We start from the raw sequence: 18278 nt of genomic DNA, 5'->3' as shown, positions 1-18278 counted from the left end.
ATGGCTGTTTAGTTATAAAATACAAAATCTGGCTTTTTAAAGTTAAGAGCAGATGCATAAATCAACTTTTTAAATGCCTTGTGTCTAGTTCTCTGTTATTTCACTATAGTAACCGTCTATGTTATTTTTGTCATTCAAACTTATGTCAAGTTGCTGCCAACAACATGAAGGGAACTTCATTATACAGCAATTATGCCGGATCAATGTTTGTGCCAAGCTCTTTGTTTTAAACCTTCTTGACAACCTTAAATAGTCTATTGGTTTGAACTAGACTGTCTTGTTGCTTTTGTCTGAATCTATTGGCTGTTTCTGAAAACTACTTTCTTATTTACAATTTTACAGTCGACCACTCTCAGTGAATACTGTCATTGGAGCCCCCGTTACCAGAAGTAAGTGCGAAGCACCGTTATACTAACGCCACACGTTTGTAACGCAGACATACAAACTTATTGTGTTGTCTTCTCAGGTAAAGTCATTGGCTCAAGGGTGTCCACAACACCCGGCGCTCTCCAGCGGTCCCGCAGCGACGTGGACGTTAACGCGGCCGCCAGCGTCAAATCCCGCATGTCCAGCGCAACCTCCCCGTCTCCTTTCAGCTCCGCCGCAGCTCTGCCTCCAGGCTCCTACGCCTCCCTGGGTGAGACTCGGTCGCATACTATCTATCTATCTTCTCTCTCTCATCTTTAATTAGGAATTTTAATAAAATACTCTGATAAAAATCAGTGGCTTTTATGGCTCATTAATAAAACTAGATGCTATTAAGCTGCTCTCTGATGAGGAACAAACGACGGGCGTGTCACACATATCCTGCCATTTATTATCCCTTAAGGGGAAAAGTTCAGTCTAGTTATTTTAGAAAAGAGTAAAAAATATTAACATAGCTATATCATTATAATGTTAGCTTTCACTTGATGGCAGAAGAGCATGCTTAAGCGCTAAATTGTGACACATCGTTCCATCTGAGCAATATTCTTCCATGAAATATTCGCCCACCGTTATTTTAACTTGGTCTTATGCAACAGGCAGAACTCATCTCTCGATGCCACTAACTTGTCGATTACTGTGTGTAATGTTCCCTCTGTTCCGCTTTCTAATTCCATAATTCCTCCTAACTGATGGAAGAGATTTTATTTCCTTACCCGCAGTAACACTCAGTAGCTCCCGCGTGCTTCCATGCAAGGCCTGTTTCTCAGCAGACCCCTGTCTTCCACGCTTCCACGGGCTTAACTGACTCTAACCTCTGCTTCTTATGCCTCTCCTCTCCACCCTGCACACCTCTGCTTTTCTTTTGTGTTTTTGCCATAAAGATGGTGCGCCTGGTAAAATAGATGGTAAGATGTTTGTGTGTATGTGTTTGTATGTGTGTGTGAATGATCAGATGTATCCTTCCTATCGCAGGGATTCAAGCTGTGTTGTTTTGTCTCTTCTGTACTGCTAGTGGTCTCACTATACTAGTGGTCTGCATGACCTGTGTGCATGATATCACCCCCCTCACCCCGATAGTACCTTAGTGGCTCATTCAGAGAATCACTTGCAGTTTATATTATCTTATTGGTTTCCACAAATAGATAATTCAAATATGACAATTCATAATTTACCCACTCTCATGCCATCCCAGATGTATATGACTTTTTGTTTCTTTGTTTAAACACAATCAAATAATTTTATATTAAAATGCTGTCATGTTATATGGGAAGGTCCAAAAAGCACATCCATCCATCGTTCAAGTAATTCAAATGACTCCTGTGGGTTATAAACGTCTAAAGCGAAATGGTACATTTGTGAGAGGAAACATTTAATATTAAATCATTTGTTTGTGTTCATCTGCCATGAGAGTTTTGATATTTCTGTAAACCTTTTCGTTAAGAAGTCACTTAGTTTGTGATCTCATTCCCATTGGTTGATCTTATTGTATAATGAGTAATAACAGCCGTATATATCTTTCTGACTTGGATATGTAATCTTAGCCAGTTGTTAGCCAGTGATTCAGTATTTAATTATTTGTAGGTTCTTTAAATGGATTGTGGTGTTGGTTTAGTTTGTGACGGTTCACCCAAAAATGAAAATTCTGTCTTCATTTACTCAAAACTCATTTACTCCAAATCTGTATAGATTTCTTTGTTCTAATGAACACAAAGAAAGATATTTGGAAGAATGCTTGTAACCAAACAGTTCTTAGCCATCTATGACTACCAAAGTAGGAAAAATTGCTTTATAAATGTATTTGTTCTTTTGAACACTGTTCTTTTTGAACAGAATGCAGGCAAGCAAAAGTTCTGGGGAACTTTTGATTACCATTTTCATTTTTCCTGACATATGACAAAATACAGTCTATGGGTATCATACACAATGTGCAAAATAATTGTTTCAAATTTTAAAAATAAGAAAAAAGTTGTATCAAAAGATCATTTCATTGTTGGGACTAGTATTACATGAAGAGCAGATAGTATTTTTTTAACATGATTTGATAAAAAATAATAATTATTGACTAGAATTGTTATTTTTATTAACTATTAAGTTATTGCATTTATTTACAAACCAACCTTTCATACACCATGTCATTAAAGTCAGTATATGTTTATTGTTATCACAAGGGAATTCCTCAGTGTTTGTCCTCAGTATCTCTGTCTCTTACAGTTGTTATTTAATAACTTTGCAATATGTCTCTTTGTCCGTCACTCTGTACCTCTCTATTTCTCAAGCGTTCTGCACGGCCTCATCTCTTTCTCTGCTTCTTACCCGCAGGTCGCGTTCGCACGAGGCGGCAGAGCTCAGGCAGCACGGTCAGCGCCAGCAGCACAGTGACGGACAGTCGTGGTCGAACCAGAGCTAAAGTAGTGTCACAATCCCAGCGTAAGTGTCTGTGTAGGATAATCTATCTAGTCCTCAGTCATCTGCAGTCAGAACATACTACAGTATAATTCCCCAGTCTCATTACAAAAAATCATTGTTACACAACAAATATGAAATATATGAAAATGTTTGTAAGGTATTTGTTGTGGAAGTGTTTGTTATACTTGTCTTTAATTTATGCTGATTTGGATTTAAAATGTCATTGTTTTACAGTTATGAAGATTTACTGAAAAATAACATTGAGAATATTATCAAAAAAAAAAACTTAACACTCGATATAAAAATAAGAATTATTGGGAGAATTATTTCACAATGCAATAAGATATGTGATGGATTTTAAAATATGCTTTTTATAAACATGCAAATGTAAAACTGGTATGATAAGATTCCTCCTCCGTGGCAGATTCAAACTTTCATCTTTTATAAAAGCAGCTCAGACTCTTAACCACTGGCCTGCCTTCACGCTCATTTTTCATTTTTGTCTCTGTTAACTTTTTAATGTTGTCACAACTTGGTTTGGCATCTTGCTAAACTTGAAGTTTATGGCACCATTTCGAAGTTGAAGCCGCTTTACGATCACATGTTTAGATTTAAGTTGCTAAAGCACGAACAAACAACATCTTGCCTGGTGCATGCTGGGTAACCATGTGTCACATCAAGCGTCTTTTGTAACTGGCTACTTTTCACCTGTCCATTGCCTCGCCTCCATACACAAGGATCCAGATCAGCTAACCCCACTAGTGGTAAGAACCCCTTTCATCAGAATAAAGCTACCCTGCCACCCCTCCTTCAGGAAGAAGCATGCCTGAATCACATGTCTACCATTATGTTGCATGTCCTGCTTTTTTAAAATCATACTTTTATTTGTTTAAATAGAGAATCAGTTCTGATCATAGTCGGTTATGTGTTGTTGCTTTGACATGGGTCTTTATAAATGTTTGCAAATGTGATGTCATGCATATGCCCGTGTAGAATTCAGTTTCCCCTGCAGCTCAAGTAGACCTTGGATCCAGTCTCACGCTGTTTGTCCTGCAGATGTCTCTGTGTTTCTTTGTGTTTCATTGAAGCTCTGTCTGTATCTCTCAAATATTTAGATGTCCATTGATTTCATTGATCTTAATGTGAGCTTACTCTTATCAAAAGGGTATAAATGGAATTAAAGGAACAGTTGGAACAGTCATTTACTCACTCTCAAGTTGTTCCAAATCTGTGTAAATTTCTTTGTTCTGATGAACACAGAGAAAGATATTTGAAAGAACGCTTAAAACCAAACAGTTGTTGGTTGTTGACAGAATTTTTATTTTTGGGTGAACTGTCCCTTTAAGGAAAATGTAAAGTTACAAATGACGCAAACAACTATTTGATTATCATGTCTTCATTTCTTAATATTATTGTATTATAAAAAACATAAATGACCAAAACAGTCACAGAACATCGAGAATTATTTGTAGCAGACTCAGCAGCTTGTGGTTGATCACCCTCCAAGTCACTTACAGTATAATCCCTTATAGTCTCCATATTTTCCTTTGCAGCCGGCAGTCGATCCAGCTCTCCTGGAAAGCTTTTGGGGCACACGTATGGCAGAATTCCGAGGGCCACTGCCCCAACAACACCCTCAGACAAGTACTCCAGGTTCCCTAGAAGTCAGGGCTGCAGCCGTGAGACCAGCCCCAGCAGACTGGCTCTAGGTAAGACCAACACACTCACATCTCAACACAAAATATATTTTGTTTTTTGAGTTAAATGTCTTGTTTCTTTCTGAAATACAGCCACTTTTAATAAGGATGCAAAAGCTGTTTCATGTTGACTTTAACCTAAAAAAATTCTGTAACATTATTGAAGGAAAAGAACTGGAGTGTTTCATTTGCTGAATCATCATTTAGTACAAATCCCATTACATTCCGCCAGTGCAGAATTATGGCATTTGTAGCATTTATTTAAAATGCTGATGCAAGTGTTTATGGGAAAAAAGATTCAGTGGCTCTCATCTCTGTCTCCAGTATGTGATTGATTTACTTGTCATTGAAGGATGACAGGCCTGATTAGCCAGCTGCTTCCATCCCATCAGCATCTCAGCTTTATTTTGAGCTCACTGTGTTTTGTCAGCACGTTGTGAGATGTTTTCATTTGTGTGGAAAATACACTGAAAATGTGTCCAGGAATTTGTCCCGGGATCGTTAGATTTTGTTCATTCACACTGCCAGTGATTTTCTGGAATCTGTGCGTGCGTTCACACACATCCCGTGATGATCCCGTGAAGACACGTGACATAATATACTGCAATGTAATGTTATTGGTTAAATCTTAATAAAGATTTATTATAGATGCGTGTCATCAGTACACAGCTTTTACGGCATTATTTCTTCCTTTTGTTCACACAGGGTGCTTTCCGGGACTGATCCCGTTAATGTTAATAGGTCCCTTTTCCGGAATCACTTTTCGGATCAATCCTCGATGCGTTTGCGTTCACACAGAAGGAACTCTGGCAATTTTATGTCAATTTTCTGGGATCAGCGGTCTGTGTGAATGGGGTTTTATAAAGCAGCCTTTTTAAGATCTGACCAATAAATCTCCTGCTTATTATATGAGCTCATTACATTTATCTGTAAAACAAGAAAGTGTGTATAAATCTGACTCAGAATATTCGTAATAGTTTTTCAATTACTCACAAGTGTATATTAATGCTTTTAAACCAAATGTCTTTTTATGTCTATGTATTTTTTTTAAGGTGCACCAAGCAATTTTTGTTCACAGAAGTTTTTTAATTTATTATTTGCTACTGTTGATGGTTTCAAAGCAACAACATAGACAAACGTTACTAAGCATACATGCTCTTGTGGCCTAAATTTACTTCCCGGACACATCTGCAAAGAATAGAGACCCTGTACTGTAGATTATTTCTGATAACAAGCAAAAGAAATAACAAGTCAATTACATTAGCTAGCAAGTTAAAAGTATGTCTAGTTAGTATTATTTTGGGTTATCAGTAGAAGAACCGTTACTTGGCTAAACTTAAATGCGACAAAGTTACACGACCCATTCAACAAATTGTTTATTACAAAAATGATATAAAATATTTGTATACAATAAAATATTAATAAAAATCAATATTAATACAAATTAAATTAAATATTAATAGTTATATTATTAGGCACTAGCCAGACCGATCAACAAACACAGACCTGAAGTTAACTTCAGGCCAGGCATGTGCGTCGGATGAAACCATTTATATGAATTTCTGTTGAGTATTTTAAAGGTACACTAATCAGTTTTTCCACAATAGTTTCAAACCTAAATTGATCAATTATATCAATTGTTAATATGTTAATCTTCTTTAATATACAATATGCTTATAAAGATAAAAACAATACTGCTGCCATATCTGTTTAAAGCCATTTAAAGGGAAGATTATACTGACGACGATTTGCAATGAGCAGAAAACACCTGCTGTCCATGAACTCTGGAGGTTTCCAAAGTTTAGCTTTATGCAAATGAGCAGTGACATGATGCATCTACTACCAATAGGATTAAAGACATTGCAGCACATGCGATTCGTCTTCTGTCAGATACTCTAGTCACGTAGGAGGCAAGACGGAGTACTTCTGTATGATTTATTGTCAACATTCTGAGTGAGTTTCATTTATGTGTTAAGAACGATTCATCTTATTCTATATAAAAGAACATTCTCGGTGTAAATTACTTGGCGCACCTTTAATGCTTCATGTTAAGAAACTGCCCTAATGTTGTCTAAATCTAATTCAAAATGTTCAGCTTAAGCCTTTGCTTTAAATGTTAACCTTTGTAAACCAGAAGGACCCCATGAACAACAAGCTCTGACAAACTCAACCTCCCTCCACACCCACTCTTGCTCTTTCTCTGACCCCATGGCCTCACTAATGCCCTAACATGTGTTCTAACAGCCAGGCTGTGTGGTAAAGCTCTTCTTCCTGCCACTTCTCCCTATCGCACGCTAGCCCGGAGCAGTCGCATCCCCCGCCCCAGCATGAGTCAGGGGTGCAGCCGTGACACCAGTCGCGAGAGCAGCCGCGACACCAGCCCCACTCGGGGCTTTACTCCTCTTGGTGAGTAGAGCGCATAAGTGGCCAATGGAGCCAAGATAACAACAACAACCTATCCTTCCAAAATCCTACCCACAAACTTTCCCCTACAGTTCTACTGGGCTTTGCTCTGTGTGGATCTTATTTCCTAGTATGAATGATGCAAAGATGTCTTTCTTGCCCTCTGTCATGCATGCACTAATCCGTGACCCCGGAGGTCTTGAAGTGGGGGGTTATTTGATAGTTTATCATTATATGCCATTGTGCCATATGCATTATGAATAATGTGAATAATGTGCAGATTATATAAAATCACAGAATACAGTGAATATTGAATATTATTGGAAATTTAGTTTAGGGCGCTTAAATATTCTGTGCTGCTATTGTGTGTTTTAATATCTAAGTCTTGTAATACATCTAGGGGTGTCACGATTAGGAAATTTGGCTGACGATTAATTGTCTAATAAATCATTGCGATTATGACGATTAATTATCTGTTTTAGGGATTTCGACAATTATCACGATTAATTGTCTGTTTTAGTGCTTTGACCTTTAATTCTCATACGTTTTTTATTCAGCTTTGAAACGACCATATTGTTCTCAATATAAGACAATGTTTTTTTCTTGGAAATACATCAGAAAAAATTGGGTCATCGTATATTTAAGGTTTAGGCTTTTAATAATACAACCGCCAAATACTTGTAAATTAAGTAAACTGATCAGGAGTGAATTGAAGCCGCCATTGAAATGCTATCAGTCATAGTAGTGCTTCTAGTCAGTTTTTTTTCTCACTTGCAAGACTACAATAAAAGTTTACTTCTATGTTAATGAAATTTTGGTAGACTGGTTTTCAAACTGAGATTATCTTAAATAATATTAAATTGTACTGCAGGTTATTTTTGTGGTATATCATTTAGTTTTTTTTAAGTGATTGTGTTGTGGTGGTACGTTTTACAAGTATTGCCATGCTTTAGTTAAAATATATACACTAAAATAAGCAATATGCAGGCACCCCCTTGCGTCTTCTATAGAGATGTGCAATAATTAGGGGCAGTCGTGGTCTAATGGTTAGAGAGTCGGACTCGTGACCAGAAGGTTGCCGGTTCGATCCCCAGGGCTGGCGGGTAACAACTGAGGTGCCCTTGAGCAAGGCACCTTACCCCTACTTGCTCCCCGGGCGCTGCAGTGATAGCTGCCCACTGCTCCGGGTGTACGTGTGTTCACCACTTGCTGTGCGTGTGTTCACTACTCTCTGGATGGGTTAAATGCAGAGTCACATTTTGGGTATGGGTCACCATACTTGACAAATAATTGAATTAATTAATAATTAATAATAATTGCGATGATCTGAAACCATAGCCATGAGGTCAAACAATCACGATGAGACGATTATTTAATAATCGTGACAGCCCTAAATACATCAAGTGCTTGTTGTGTTGGTTTGTCCATCAAAATAGAATTTGTGATTTTATCTTATAATCTGTGGTTACAAATGTTGCTGGTCTGATCTTAAAAATAACATTGCGAAGAAATAGCAAAACAAAATACTGCAATGAGCTTCGCAATGAGTGTAATCTGCTTGTAAACGTTGTCTGTTCTACAGCGGGAAGACTCGGCGCTTGGTCTTCAGTCTTGTAGATATGTAGTTGACTAGTTGCCTGTGGCATGTTGGATGTGACGTGTATGGGAGATGGCACTTAGTGTTTGTAGTGTAGCACTAACCTTCCCTGGGGTGTCGCCCCTTTTCCTGTCCCCTGCAGCCTCCCGACGTCACTCTCGCTCCACCAGCGCGTTGTCCACGGCTGAACCCGTGGGCCAGTCAGGTGACCTGCATGACCCCTCCCCTGGTTCATCATTTGGGGCCACCGGCATGCATTCATAAATTATTTTTTTAAATGGCAACCCGCTGGGATGCCAGATCAAGCTAAAATCCTCACACTTCTTGTCCCTAGATTTGTAATGAAAAGAAAATCGTCCTTGTCTGTCAGAAGTGTGTTGTTTTATGCTTCGCTCGTCATGACATCCTTCATTCCTCATTCCCCATGTTGTTTTGTTTTGTTTTGCTTTCGTTAGAGTGCTTGTTTGCACTTGGTTGACTTGTCGTTTTAGTTCTTTGCTTCATATGTTAGATTTCGTTCATTTGCTATAGCCACTTATTTTACAAACAGTTTGCATTGCTGGTAATGAATTAAAAAATATAATTTTGGTTAGTTGCTGTTTTTTTTTTTTGATTGTTCAAAATCAGCGTTTCAGCATTTGGGACGCATAATTCACACACATTTGGTATTTGATCATCTAAGCAATTTTTCTGTTATTTTTTGTGTTAAGGTGAAGTGTGTATGTTTCTGTAATGTCACCAAATGAAAGGGGAAAAAAAAAATTTAATACAAATTTTCCAAAACCTTACATTTGGCCACAGTGTGTACATGTCTATGGAAAATTGCGCTGGGATAGAGAACATTATAAACAGAAAAAATACACACATAATCTTTGCACCAGTACGGTAGATTTCATTTCGATACCACCTTCCTTTTGTTCAGGTTAGCTTTCTCTTCATCTTTAGTTTTAAACAGGTATAATTCTTCTACTCTGTGATGGTTTCATTTCTGGGCTTATGTCTCATATGTGATGGGTTGTCTGTCATTGATTCTTTCACTTTCTATGTCATCCTTTCTTTCATCCTCATGAAATTTACAGGCCTACTAGCCTGATAAGATACACTTATCCTTCAACTTCAGTATAATGTGATAAATGGTAAGTATGTGCTACTTACCTTCATCCTTTCTTACGGTTTTGTCCTGTGTTTAAATCCCCACAGATCGGCTCGGTCTGATCCATCAGGCTCGTATTTCTGCATCTGTCAATGCCATGAGGGTCCTGAACACCGGGACGGAGGTGGAGGCGGCCGTGGCTGATGCTTTGGTAAGAATACAGACTCGCGCTCTTGAAATATTGCTCATTTATCTAATGTGGGATAATAAAAGTGATGCCTCTGAATGATATAATAGAGGGTACAGTTGTCAGATTGTGTCTGCTCTCTTTGAAATGTATCTCTGCTCTTCCTCTCTTGGTTGTCTTCAGCTGTTAGGAGACTCCAGGAATAAGGTAGTGCTTCCATTCATCTACTGTATGTACTTTCCACTTATGCCATTGCTGACTGTTAAGCAAATTTTGGGCACAAACATTTGCGCTTATTAAGTTTCATTTTCTATACCAGCACCACAGATTACGATTTATTTCATTTAGCCATTTATCCATTTTTATATTGTCTGTATATATCAGCCAGTGATATTGATTTACGTGACATCAGAGTAGGATTAAGGAAAGATTTTATGGATTAGCGTCACGCATCTCTTTTGCCACATATGCAGATAAAATTAGCCAAGCGTGAAACACTCTTGACTTACATCATCTGCGTCTACTGCACTGGAACTCATACACTTTCTAAACGCATTTCCATCTGCTGAAAATTGCCTTTGAATTATTCATGACCGTCACACCAAATATCGGAACTGTTTTTCGTCACACTCCAATGCTGCAGGACCATTTAAAAGTCACCAAAGTCATGTTCAGAGTAGAAAATTTCATTTTAAATGAACTTTATAGCCACTAGTCACAGTAGTTTGTAGAACCTAAATCATCAACGCTGCATGGCTTACTCATTTCAACAGCTTTACTTGTGTTTGAGTAATGCACGATAAAAGGTGACCCCTGGAAGTCTTCTGCTGTGTCAACTTCTTGTTGAACTTTCTAATGTGTTCTATGCTTTCCTCAGCGCAAGCCTTTGAGAAGGAGGTATGAGTCCGACGATGACGCCAACAGCGACGCATCCAGCGCCTGCTCTGAGCGCTCCTACAGCTCCCGTAACGGAGGCATACCGCACTATCTGCGGCAGACGGAGGATGTGGCGGAGGTGCTGAACCACTGCGCAAGCTCCAACTGGTCTGAGAGGAAGGAAGGCCTGCTGGGTTTGCAAAATCTGCTGAAGAGCCAGCGCATTCTCAGGTGCAGTAGTCAGTGTTCATTGTTTTTAGTTCTATTTTGTTACTGCGTTTTTGTTTTTTAAGACAATTACTATAGGTACATCCATTATTGCAGTGTTACTTTATAGCGCTATTTATTTGTGTATCATAGAGTATATTATGGTATATTAGTGCATTAAAATAATTTTGTTATCGTCAAATTTTTGTTTTGTATTAGCTATTGCATTGTATTTTGGATAGCTTACCCAACATTCTGAAAATTCTATCATTATTGACTCGCCCTCTTTTCATTTTAAATCTGTATGACTTTTATTCTTCTGCCGAACACAAAAGAAGATATTTAGAAGAATGTTGGTAACTGAACAACGGCCATAAATGGGTACCGGCCGCTGCTTTTGGGTTATCAACATTCTTCAAATTATCTTCTTTTCTTTTCTGCAGAAGAGTTCGTTTTTTATTTTTGGGTAAACTATCCCTTTAATCATCAATAGACCGTTTGTCTGCAGTCTGTTTTGCATTTCAATTCTGACTCTTATTAGGTCTTTAATTGTGTGTTTCAGCCGAGTGGAGTTTAAGAGATTATGTGAGATCTTCACCAGAATGTTTGCAGATCCTCACAGCAAGGTAGCCTGCATGAGGAGACATCCATTCCCTCGTGGATGCTTTGATCACGTAATCTACTGTATCTAACAATGACTGGATTAATGGAAGGATTTCCTTCATTTTTATAAATGATTACCTGAAAATGTGTGGTTTTGTGTGAAATGATTGTACCTGAATTGTGTTTACTATTGCTTTGTCTTGAACTGTTTGAAGGAATGTGTTTGTACTAATGGAGTGTGTTTTTTCCTGTGGTTTGCATGGTCTGCCTTGATGTGGATTTTAACAATAGAGAGTAAGTAGACCTTAAAAATACTATTCTGCTGTATTATTTGCTGTGCCAGGGCAAGCATTGCTATTGTTATTGGTTTTATTTTAAACTTAGGCGTTCTGAAAAAACATCTAAGTATTGAACTCTTTAGGGACTGAATCAGTGTCTAACAAAACAGAAGTTGCATTGTAGACATGAATGATACTTTAAATAATGTGGTTTGTTGGGGAGAGGTGGTAGACAATAAAGCAGGTGAAAAATCCTATAGACGGTTTCATCGAACGCACACCCCTGGCCTGAAGTTAACTTCTGGTCTGTGTTTGTTGATTGGTCTGGCTAGTTGCTAATAATATAACTATTAATATTTTATTTAATGTATATTAATATGAATTTATATTACTATTTAATTGTATAATAATTGTATTAAATGAACAATGTTTCATTTTATTGTATAATAATTGTATTTGTTGAACGGGTCGTGTAACTTTGTTCTTCTACTGGTAACCTAAAATAATACTGGTTAGACATACTTTAACTTTTTAGCTAATGTAATTTACTTGTTATTTCTCTTGCTTGTTATCAGAAATAATCTAAAGATACTCTATTCTTTGCGTATGTGTACCATAAGTTAAGTTTGGCCACATTCGCAGTAACGTTTGTTTATGTTGTTGCTTTGAAACGTCTATAGATTTACGTTGAAAAGGGGACTTGCTAACTCTAGGATCCTGGATATTAAAAAGATTAGCAATTGTCTTGTAGCATAGTAGGAACAGAACACGCTAGAAACGGCATTGCAACATTCTATAAACCTCTCCATATACCGTAGTATTGCATAAGAACGCATTAACCGTAGGACAGCATGATAATGGGTAAAATGATAATCTCAAACTTCTAATCGCGATTAATAATCACGATTATTCTGTCATTTTTATTTCACTTCATCATATTTATTGCCAATGAATATAGTCTCTGACCCAAAAACAAGTTTTTTTTGTGCTCTCTAATAACACATTAATGTTGTGATCACTATTAATTGCGGGGGGGGCAGAAAATGCTGTCCTGATAAAAATTATATTAATCATGCAGCCATAATTACCCAGATTTACTGGAGAAAACTGGACATATTTTCTGAACCTACATGTGCTGTGATCACGTGCGCACTCAGTATGACAGATGATGGATTGCTGTTCTGCCTCCAGGTGTTCAGCATGTTCTTGGAGACTCTGGTGGACTTCATCACTGTGCACAGAGAAGATCTCCAGGACTGGCTCTTTGTTCTTCTCACTCAGCTACTGAAGAAGATGGGGGCTGACCTCTTGGGCTCAGTCCAAGCTAAGGTCCAAAAGGCTCTGGACATCACACGGTCAGTCTCTAGTCATTATTCTAATCCAGGTTCTCATCTTGTTCACATGTTCATTTAGCCTCTGGATGGTTTTCCTAGCACGTGGATAACGCCTTGTGTCTCTTGTTTGTCTCTTAGGGAATCGTTCCCCTTTGACCAGCAGTTTAACATCCTGATGAGATTTATTGTTGATCAGACCCAAACCCCCAATCTGAAGGTACAGTATTTAATGTGACGTCTTACTGCAAATTGGCTACCAGAACGACGGTTAATATTGATTTTCTTGATACAACAATGCAGGTGAAAGTGGCCATCCTGAAATACATTGAGTCACTGGTACGGCAAATGGACCCTGCAGACTTCGTGAACTCGAGTGAGACGAGATTAGCTGTGTCCCGCATTATCACTTGGACCACAGAACCCAAGAGTTCTGATGTTAGAAGGGTAAGTAATCAGAGATCTACTTTCAGACAACGCACATAACGATGCCGTGTTTGGGTTTATGTATAGGACATGTGTTAAAGTGATAGTTCACCCAAAAATGACAATTCTGTCATCATTTACTCACCTTCTTGTCATTTCGAACCTGTATGACTTTCTTTCTTCCACAGAACACAAAAGAAGATATTTTGAAGAATGTCGATAACCAAACAGCGGTGGCACCCATTGACACTTCTATTATATGGACACAAAACCAGTGCAAGTGAATGGCTGCCATCGCTGTTCGGTCAACAACATTTTTCAAAATATCTTCTTTTGTGTTCTGTGGAAGAAAGTAAGTCATAAAATGGCAGAATTTTCATTTTTGGGTGAACTATCACTTTAAAGTGATATCCAAAAATGAAAATAATTGGTGCAGAACACAAAAGAAGATATTTTGAAGAATTTAAGTAATCAAACATTGGTCCCTATCGCCGTTCATTTTGTGGACACAAAATATCTTCATTTGAGATCTACGTATATACAAAAGAGTCATAAACATGTTTGGAACGACATGAGTGTGAATAAATGATGACAGAATTTTTTGGGTGTGAACTATCCCTTTAAGCTGTTGGTCCTAAACTAAGCATTGTTTTATGTCTACATCCACTCAGGATTGATTAAATTCAGGTTTAATAATTAAAGAACACTGGATTACAATTCATTGATGTAGGACCACTAATAAGCGGTCACCAGTCTTGTCTTGTATTGTCTGTTACCCTGACAAATCCTGTTGCTATGATACGATGGCCCAGACCCTTCATAACTGGGCAATTGAGGAGTTATCAGGCAGGCCCAGCACTACAGCCCTACTGCCCGGAGAGGGTCACCTGGAGGACAGGTGCAAGCAGGTAGTGCCCATCCAACGGCCTAACCAACAACCAGCACGTAACCGCTGCACCTAACCGCGTGCCTCTCCTCACTCTAATCTGCCTTGCCAAGTGACTCATGAACACAGTCTCTTAATACAGTATGCAATATTCAACATTTCTCTAGGCTAAAGTAGAGAGCAGATGTTATGTGTGTGAAAGTTTTCATGTCTCAAAGCTTTTAACTCTCCACTGCTTCAGAAATATTTTTGTTGTTTGATGGAATAATAACGAGTGAAGCAGCATTCCTTGCATGTGTTGAACATAAAACAGTGGAATCACAGACAGCTGAGCTCTTTATGCAAACCAAGGGCAGTATGCATTTATACAATGAGAAACCAAGCAGGAGCGTAGCCGATTGAATTTCTCATTGGTTAACAGATGCTTACAGTTGACACACAATTGTTCAAACCCTTTTCTTTGCATGACAGAACATCATTTTCACGAACCTTTGCATTTTTCTTCTGCGCCCCATTGAAATGAATGGATTCGAAGCATTCTTTGACGGCCCAACAGATCAGATTGTCTTCTCTTCGTAGGAGCACAGCATCTTTCTTTCTCTTCTACCTCCGGCGTTTCTCGGCATGTATAAACCTCACCGTCTCTCACTGCAGTGTTTGTGGTTTAACAGTGTGCTGTGTTCTGCAGGCGGCCCAGGTCGTGCTGATCTCACTCTTTGAGCTAAACACGCCCGAGTTCACCATGCTGCTGGGCGCCCTGCCTAAAACATTCCAGGACGGGGCCACAAAGCTCCTGCACAACCATCTGAAGAACTCCAGCAACACCAGCAGTGTGGTAAGATTAAAGACACAACATGAAATGCATATGTATTGCTGAGACACAATGCTGCACTTATAGGTGACAGGTGTAATTTCCACCAGGTGCACCGAATGGCTAAAATAATGCTGTTGTTTAGAGGTAAGAAGTTGAACCTTTCGTCTCATTTGCAGAGTTCTCCAAGCAATACGATGGGTCGCACTGCACCCCGTCACCCTACCAGCAGGACCAGCCCACTCACTTCTCCCACAAACTGCTCCCATGGTGGACTGTCACCGAGGTAACGCATCCCCTTGTACTTCCATGAGTCCAATGGACACCAATGCATGAACTCACTTTGGGCACCAAAACCTTCTAAATCACCTGTTTTTAAGTGATAGTTCACCCCAAAATAAAAATTCTGTCATCACTTCCTCGCCATCTTGTCATTTCAAACATGTATGACTTTCTTTCTTCCGCAGAACACAAAAGAAGATATTTGGAAAAATGTTGTTAACTGGACCCCATTCACTTGCATTGGTTTTGTGTCCATACAATAGAAGTGAATGGGGTTCAGTGCTGTTCGGTTATCAACTTTCTTCAAAATATCATCTTTTTGTGTTCTGTGGAAGAAAGAAAGTCATAAAGGTTTGAAATGACAAGAGGGTGAGTAAATGATGACAGAATTTTCATTTTTGGGGGTAAACTGTCACTTTAGCACCTTTATTTACTGAATGCTACTTTACTTTAGTGTGACAAGTCTGCTTGTAATGTTTTCTTACCCTTTAAAACCTGAAACCCTTAAAATGATCACATTTTTACATTTGCATGGTATATACAATCTTACCACCCAACCCGATGTATAAATGATTATCGAATGATGACATTATGAGCGTAACGGTTTGGGGGTTTCCGGTCCATTAACTTATTAACCCATGCTGCTAACCACAACCTTCGGACTGGACCACTCTTTTCTTCTCTCTCTCCCTCTCCTCCTCTCCGGCCGTTCTGTGGACACAGTCGGTTATGGGGTTGGAGTGTCGATGGGCTCTTAAAGCACCCCCCTCCCCCTCCTCCTCCTCTTCCTCCATCTCACTCCTCTATTCCTGCCGGCCCCTCCCTCAGGGCCTTCCGCTGCGCTCTCTCACCAAGGTAACTCAACCACCGGACCAACACGGCGAGGAGGGCGGGACAGGTGCTTACACCTACTCCCAGGGACATAACATAAAAGGGCTTGCATCATGTTGGTGCACTAACAAGAATTTATACTTGCATTAATATTACATAAACACAAAGGCAAACTGTTTTGGAAATGGATGCTTTTGAATAGGTTTTACACTATTCATGATGCTTGAGCATTGCATTTGGTATTAGAAGCAGGAGCTTGTCTGAGTCTGAATGTTGTGGTGAGAGAGTAGTCGACCTCAGTGTTAATCTTTCTGTCTCTTCTTTTTCTCAGTATGCTGGAGTATGACACCGAGAACATGAACTCTGATGAGATCTTTATCTCGCTGCGGGGTGTCACAGAGGCCATCCAAAGCTTCAGTTACCGCAGCCAGGAGGACCTGAACGAACCAATCAGACGTGATGGCAAGAAAGACGATGCTGTGAGCGTCTGCTTTAAATCTGGGCAACAATAACACTAGATTTGCCTTTTAAAACATATATCAGTCAGTTTTGTTGAAATGTTAAACACTCCATTCTGCTGTTGTATCGCTAAAATCACATGTAACAATGAAACATTATAGTTAACCCAAAATTGAAAATTCTGTCATGATTTACTCACCCTCATGATGTTCCAAATCTGTATACATTTCTTTGTTCTGTTGAATACAAAGGAAGATATTTGGAAGAATGTCTGTAAATGATCTCAACCCCCATTGACTCCCATAGTATTTATTTTCCCTACTATGGCAGTCAATGGGGGATGAGATCTGTTTGGTAACTGACATTGTTCCAAATATCTTCCTTTATGTTCAGCAGTACAAAGAAATTGATACAGATTTGGAACAACTTGAGGGAGAGTAAATGATGACAGAATTTTCATTTTTTGGGCAAACTATCCCTTTTAAGTTTGGTTTTATTATTTGAAATGACATGGACATATTAATAATTCACAATGAGAACAGTAAGATGCATAAAAATGGATTTTATTCTAATGTAAACTGCTTCTGTCATAGATTGGAAGGGAAGGGGCGTCTCCAGGATCTGACGCTAGACTGGGATTGGATGTAATGGAAGGAGGCAGAACAGCTTTGGATAACAAGACGTCTTTGCTTAACACGCCATCCCCGCGGTCTTTCGCTGTGCCCCGGACGCGTGAGTTCGCCCCCTACGGCTACGCAGACACGATTACGGCCTACGACAAGAGCGCCCTGAAAGAGGCCGTTTTCGATGATGACGTGGATCAGTTCCGTGACTGTGAGTGTTGAAGATTTTATTGACCAAAATATAAAGGAATCATTTACACTTTACATTACTATTATAAATCTATCTCTACATAAGATCTGGTCTTTGTAAGCTCATCTCTAGTCGTAAATACCAGAGTCTTTGTCAGTAACCCCCCTCACCAGCTAGGAATGCTGAGATCAGACATCTGTTAAAGGTATCAGGGTAACCCCCAATAACTTAGGTGTGTGTGTGTGTAAGGACACTATAAAGGTCTGCCCCCAACCAGGGTTGGGCAGTTGCATTGCAATCCAACTCGGCTTTGTTTTCAACTTTGTGAGAATAAAGTCTAACTACTTTTGGTTTCAAAACCTTGACTCAAGAGTTGTTTCTTCAGAATCAAAAGAGGAAAAACCACAACATGAGTCGACGTGCTGACCATAGCCTATACATTCACTCTCATTGTTTTCATCATCTATACTTCATACATGCTTCCATTGTCTGGAATTGTGTCAAGAACAACTTTACATGGGGAAAAAATAAGTGAACGAGCAAAAAATAAATAGAAAAAAAACAATAGAAAAAAGAACGATAAGGGCCAAGTTTGAAATAAAATGATAAAAGCAACCCCAGTAGAGTTACAAAATGTTTCAAATGCATTACATTTTAAACCTTTAG

At 38.9% G+C, this 18278-nt stretch overlaps 1 protein-coding gene across 1 annotated transcript in view; it reads left to right on the top strand.

The window, feature by feature from the left end:
* Positions 1–18278, top strand: part of clasp1a (cytoplasmic linker associated protein 1a) — a 61218-nt gene that overhangs the window by 38004 nt on the left and 4936 nt on the right. Inside the window, exons 18-38 of the mRNA XM_057335441.1 lie at positions 343–389; positions 467–637; positions 1308–1331; positions 2746–2853; positions 3570–3596; positions 4386–4541; positions 6774–6935; positions 8672–8734; positions 9730–9833; positions 9993–10016; positions 10687–10916; positions 11455–11521; positions 12965–13128; positions 13246–13324; positions 13408–13551; positions 14343–14438; positions 15105–15251; positions 15407–15513; positions 16233–16364; positions 16672–16819; positions 17393–17633. Of these exons, the coding sequence (XP_057191424.1) occupies positions 343–389; positions 467–637; positions 1308–1331; positions 2746–2853; positions 3570–3596; positions 4386–4541; positions 6774–6935; positions 8672–8734; positions 9730–9833; positions 9993–10016; positions 10687–10916; positions 11455–11521; positions 12965–13128; positions 13246–13324; positions 13408–13551; positions 14343–14438; positions 15105–15251; positions 15407–15513; positions 16233–16364; positions 16672–16819; positions 17393–17633 (2441 nt within the window). The remainder of the gene's footprint in view (positions 1–342; positions 390–466; positions 638–1307; positions 1332–2745; positions 2854–3569; positions 3597–4385; positions 4542–6773; positions 6936–8671; positions 8735–9729; positions 9834–9992; positions 10017–10686; positions 10917–11454; positions 11522–12964; positions 13129–13245; positions 13325–13407; positions 13552–14342; positions 14439–15104; positions 15252–15406; positions 15514–16232; positions 16365–16671; positions 16820–17392; positions 17634–18278) is intronic.

Source organism: Triplophysa rosa, linkage group LG6, assembly GCF_024868665.1.
Source record: "Triplophysa rosa linkage group LG6, Trosa_1v2, whole genome shotgun sequence".
NCBI classification, from domain to species: Eukaryota; Metazoa; Chordata; class Actinopteri; order Cypriniformes; family Nemacheilidae; genus Triplophysa; species Triplophysa rosa.
The sequence above is the reverse complement of the archived record's forward strand: the minus strand, read 5'-3'. Positions and strand labels throughout refer to the sequence as shown.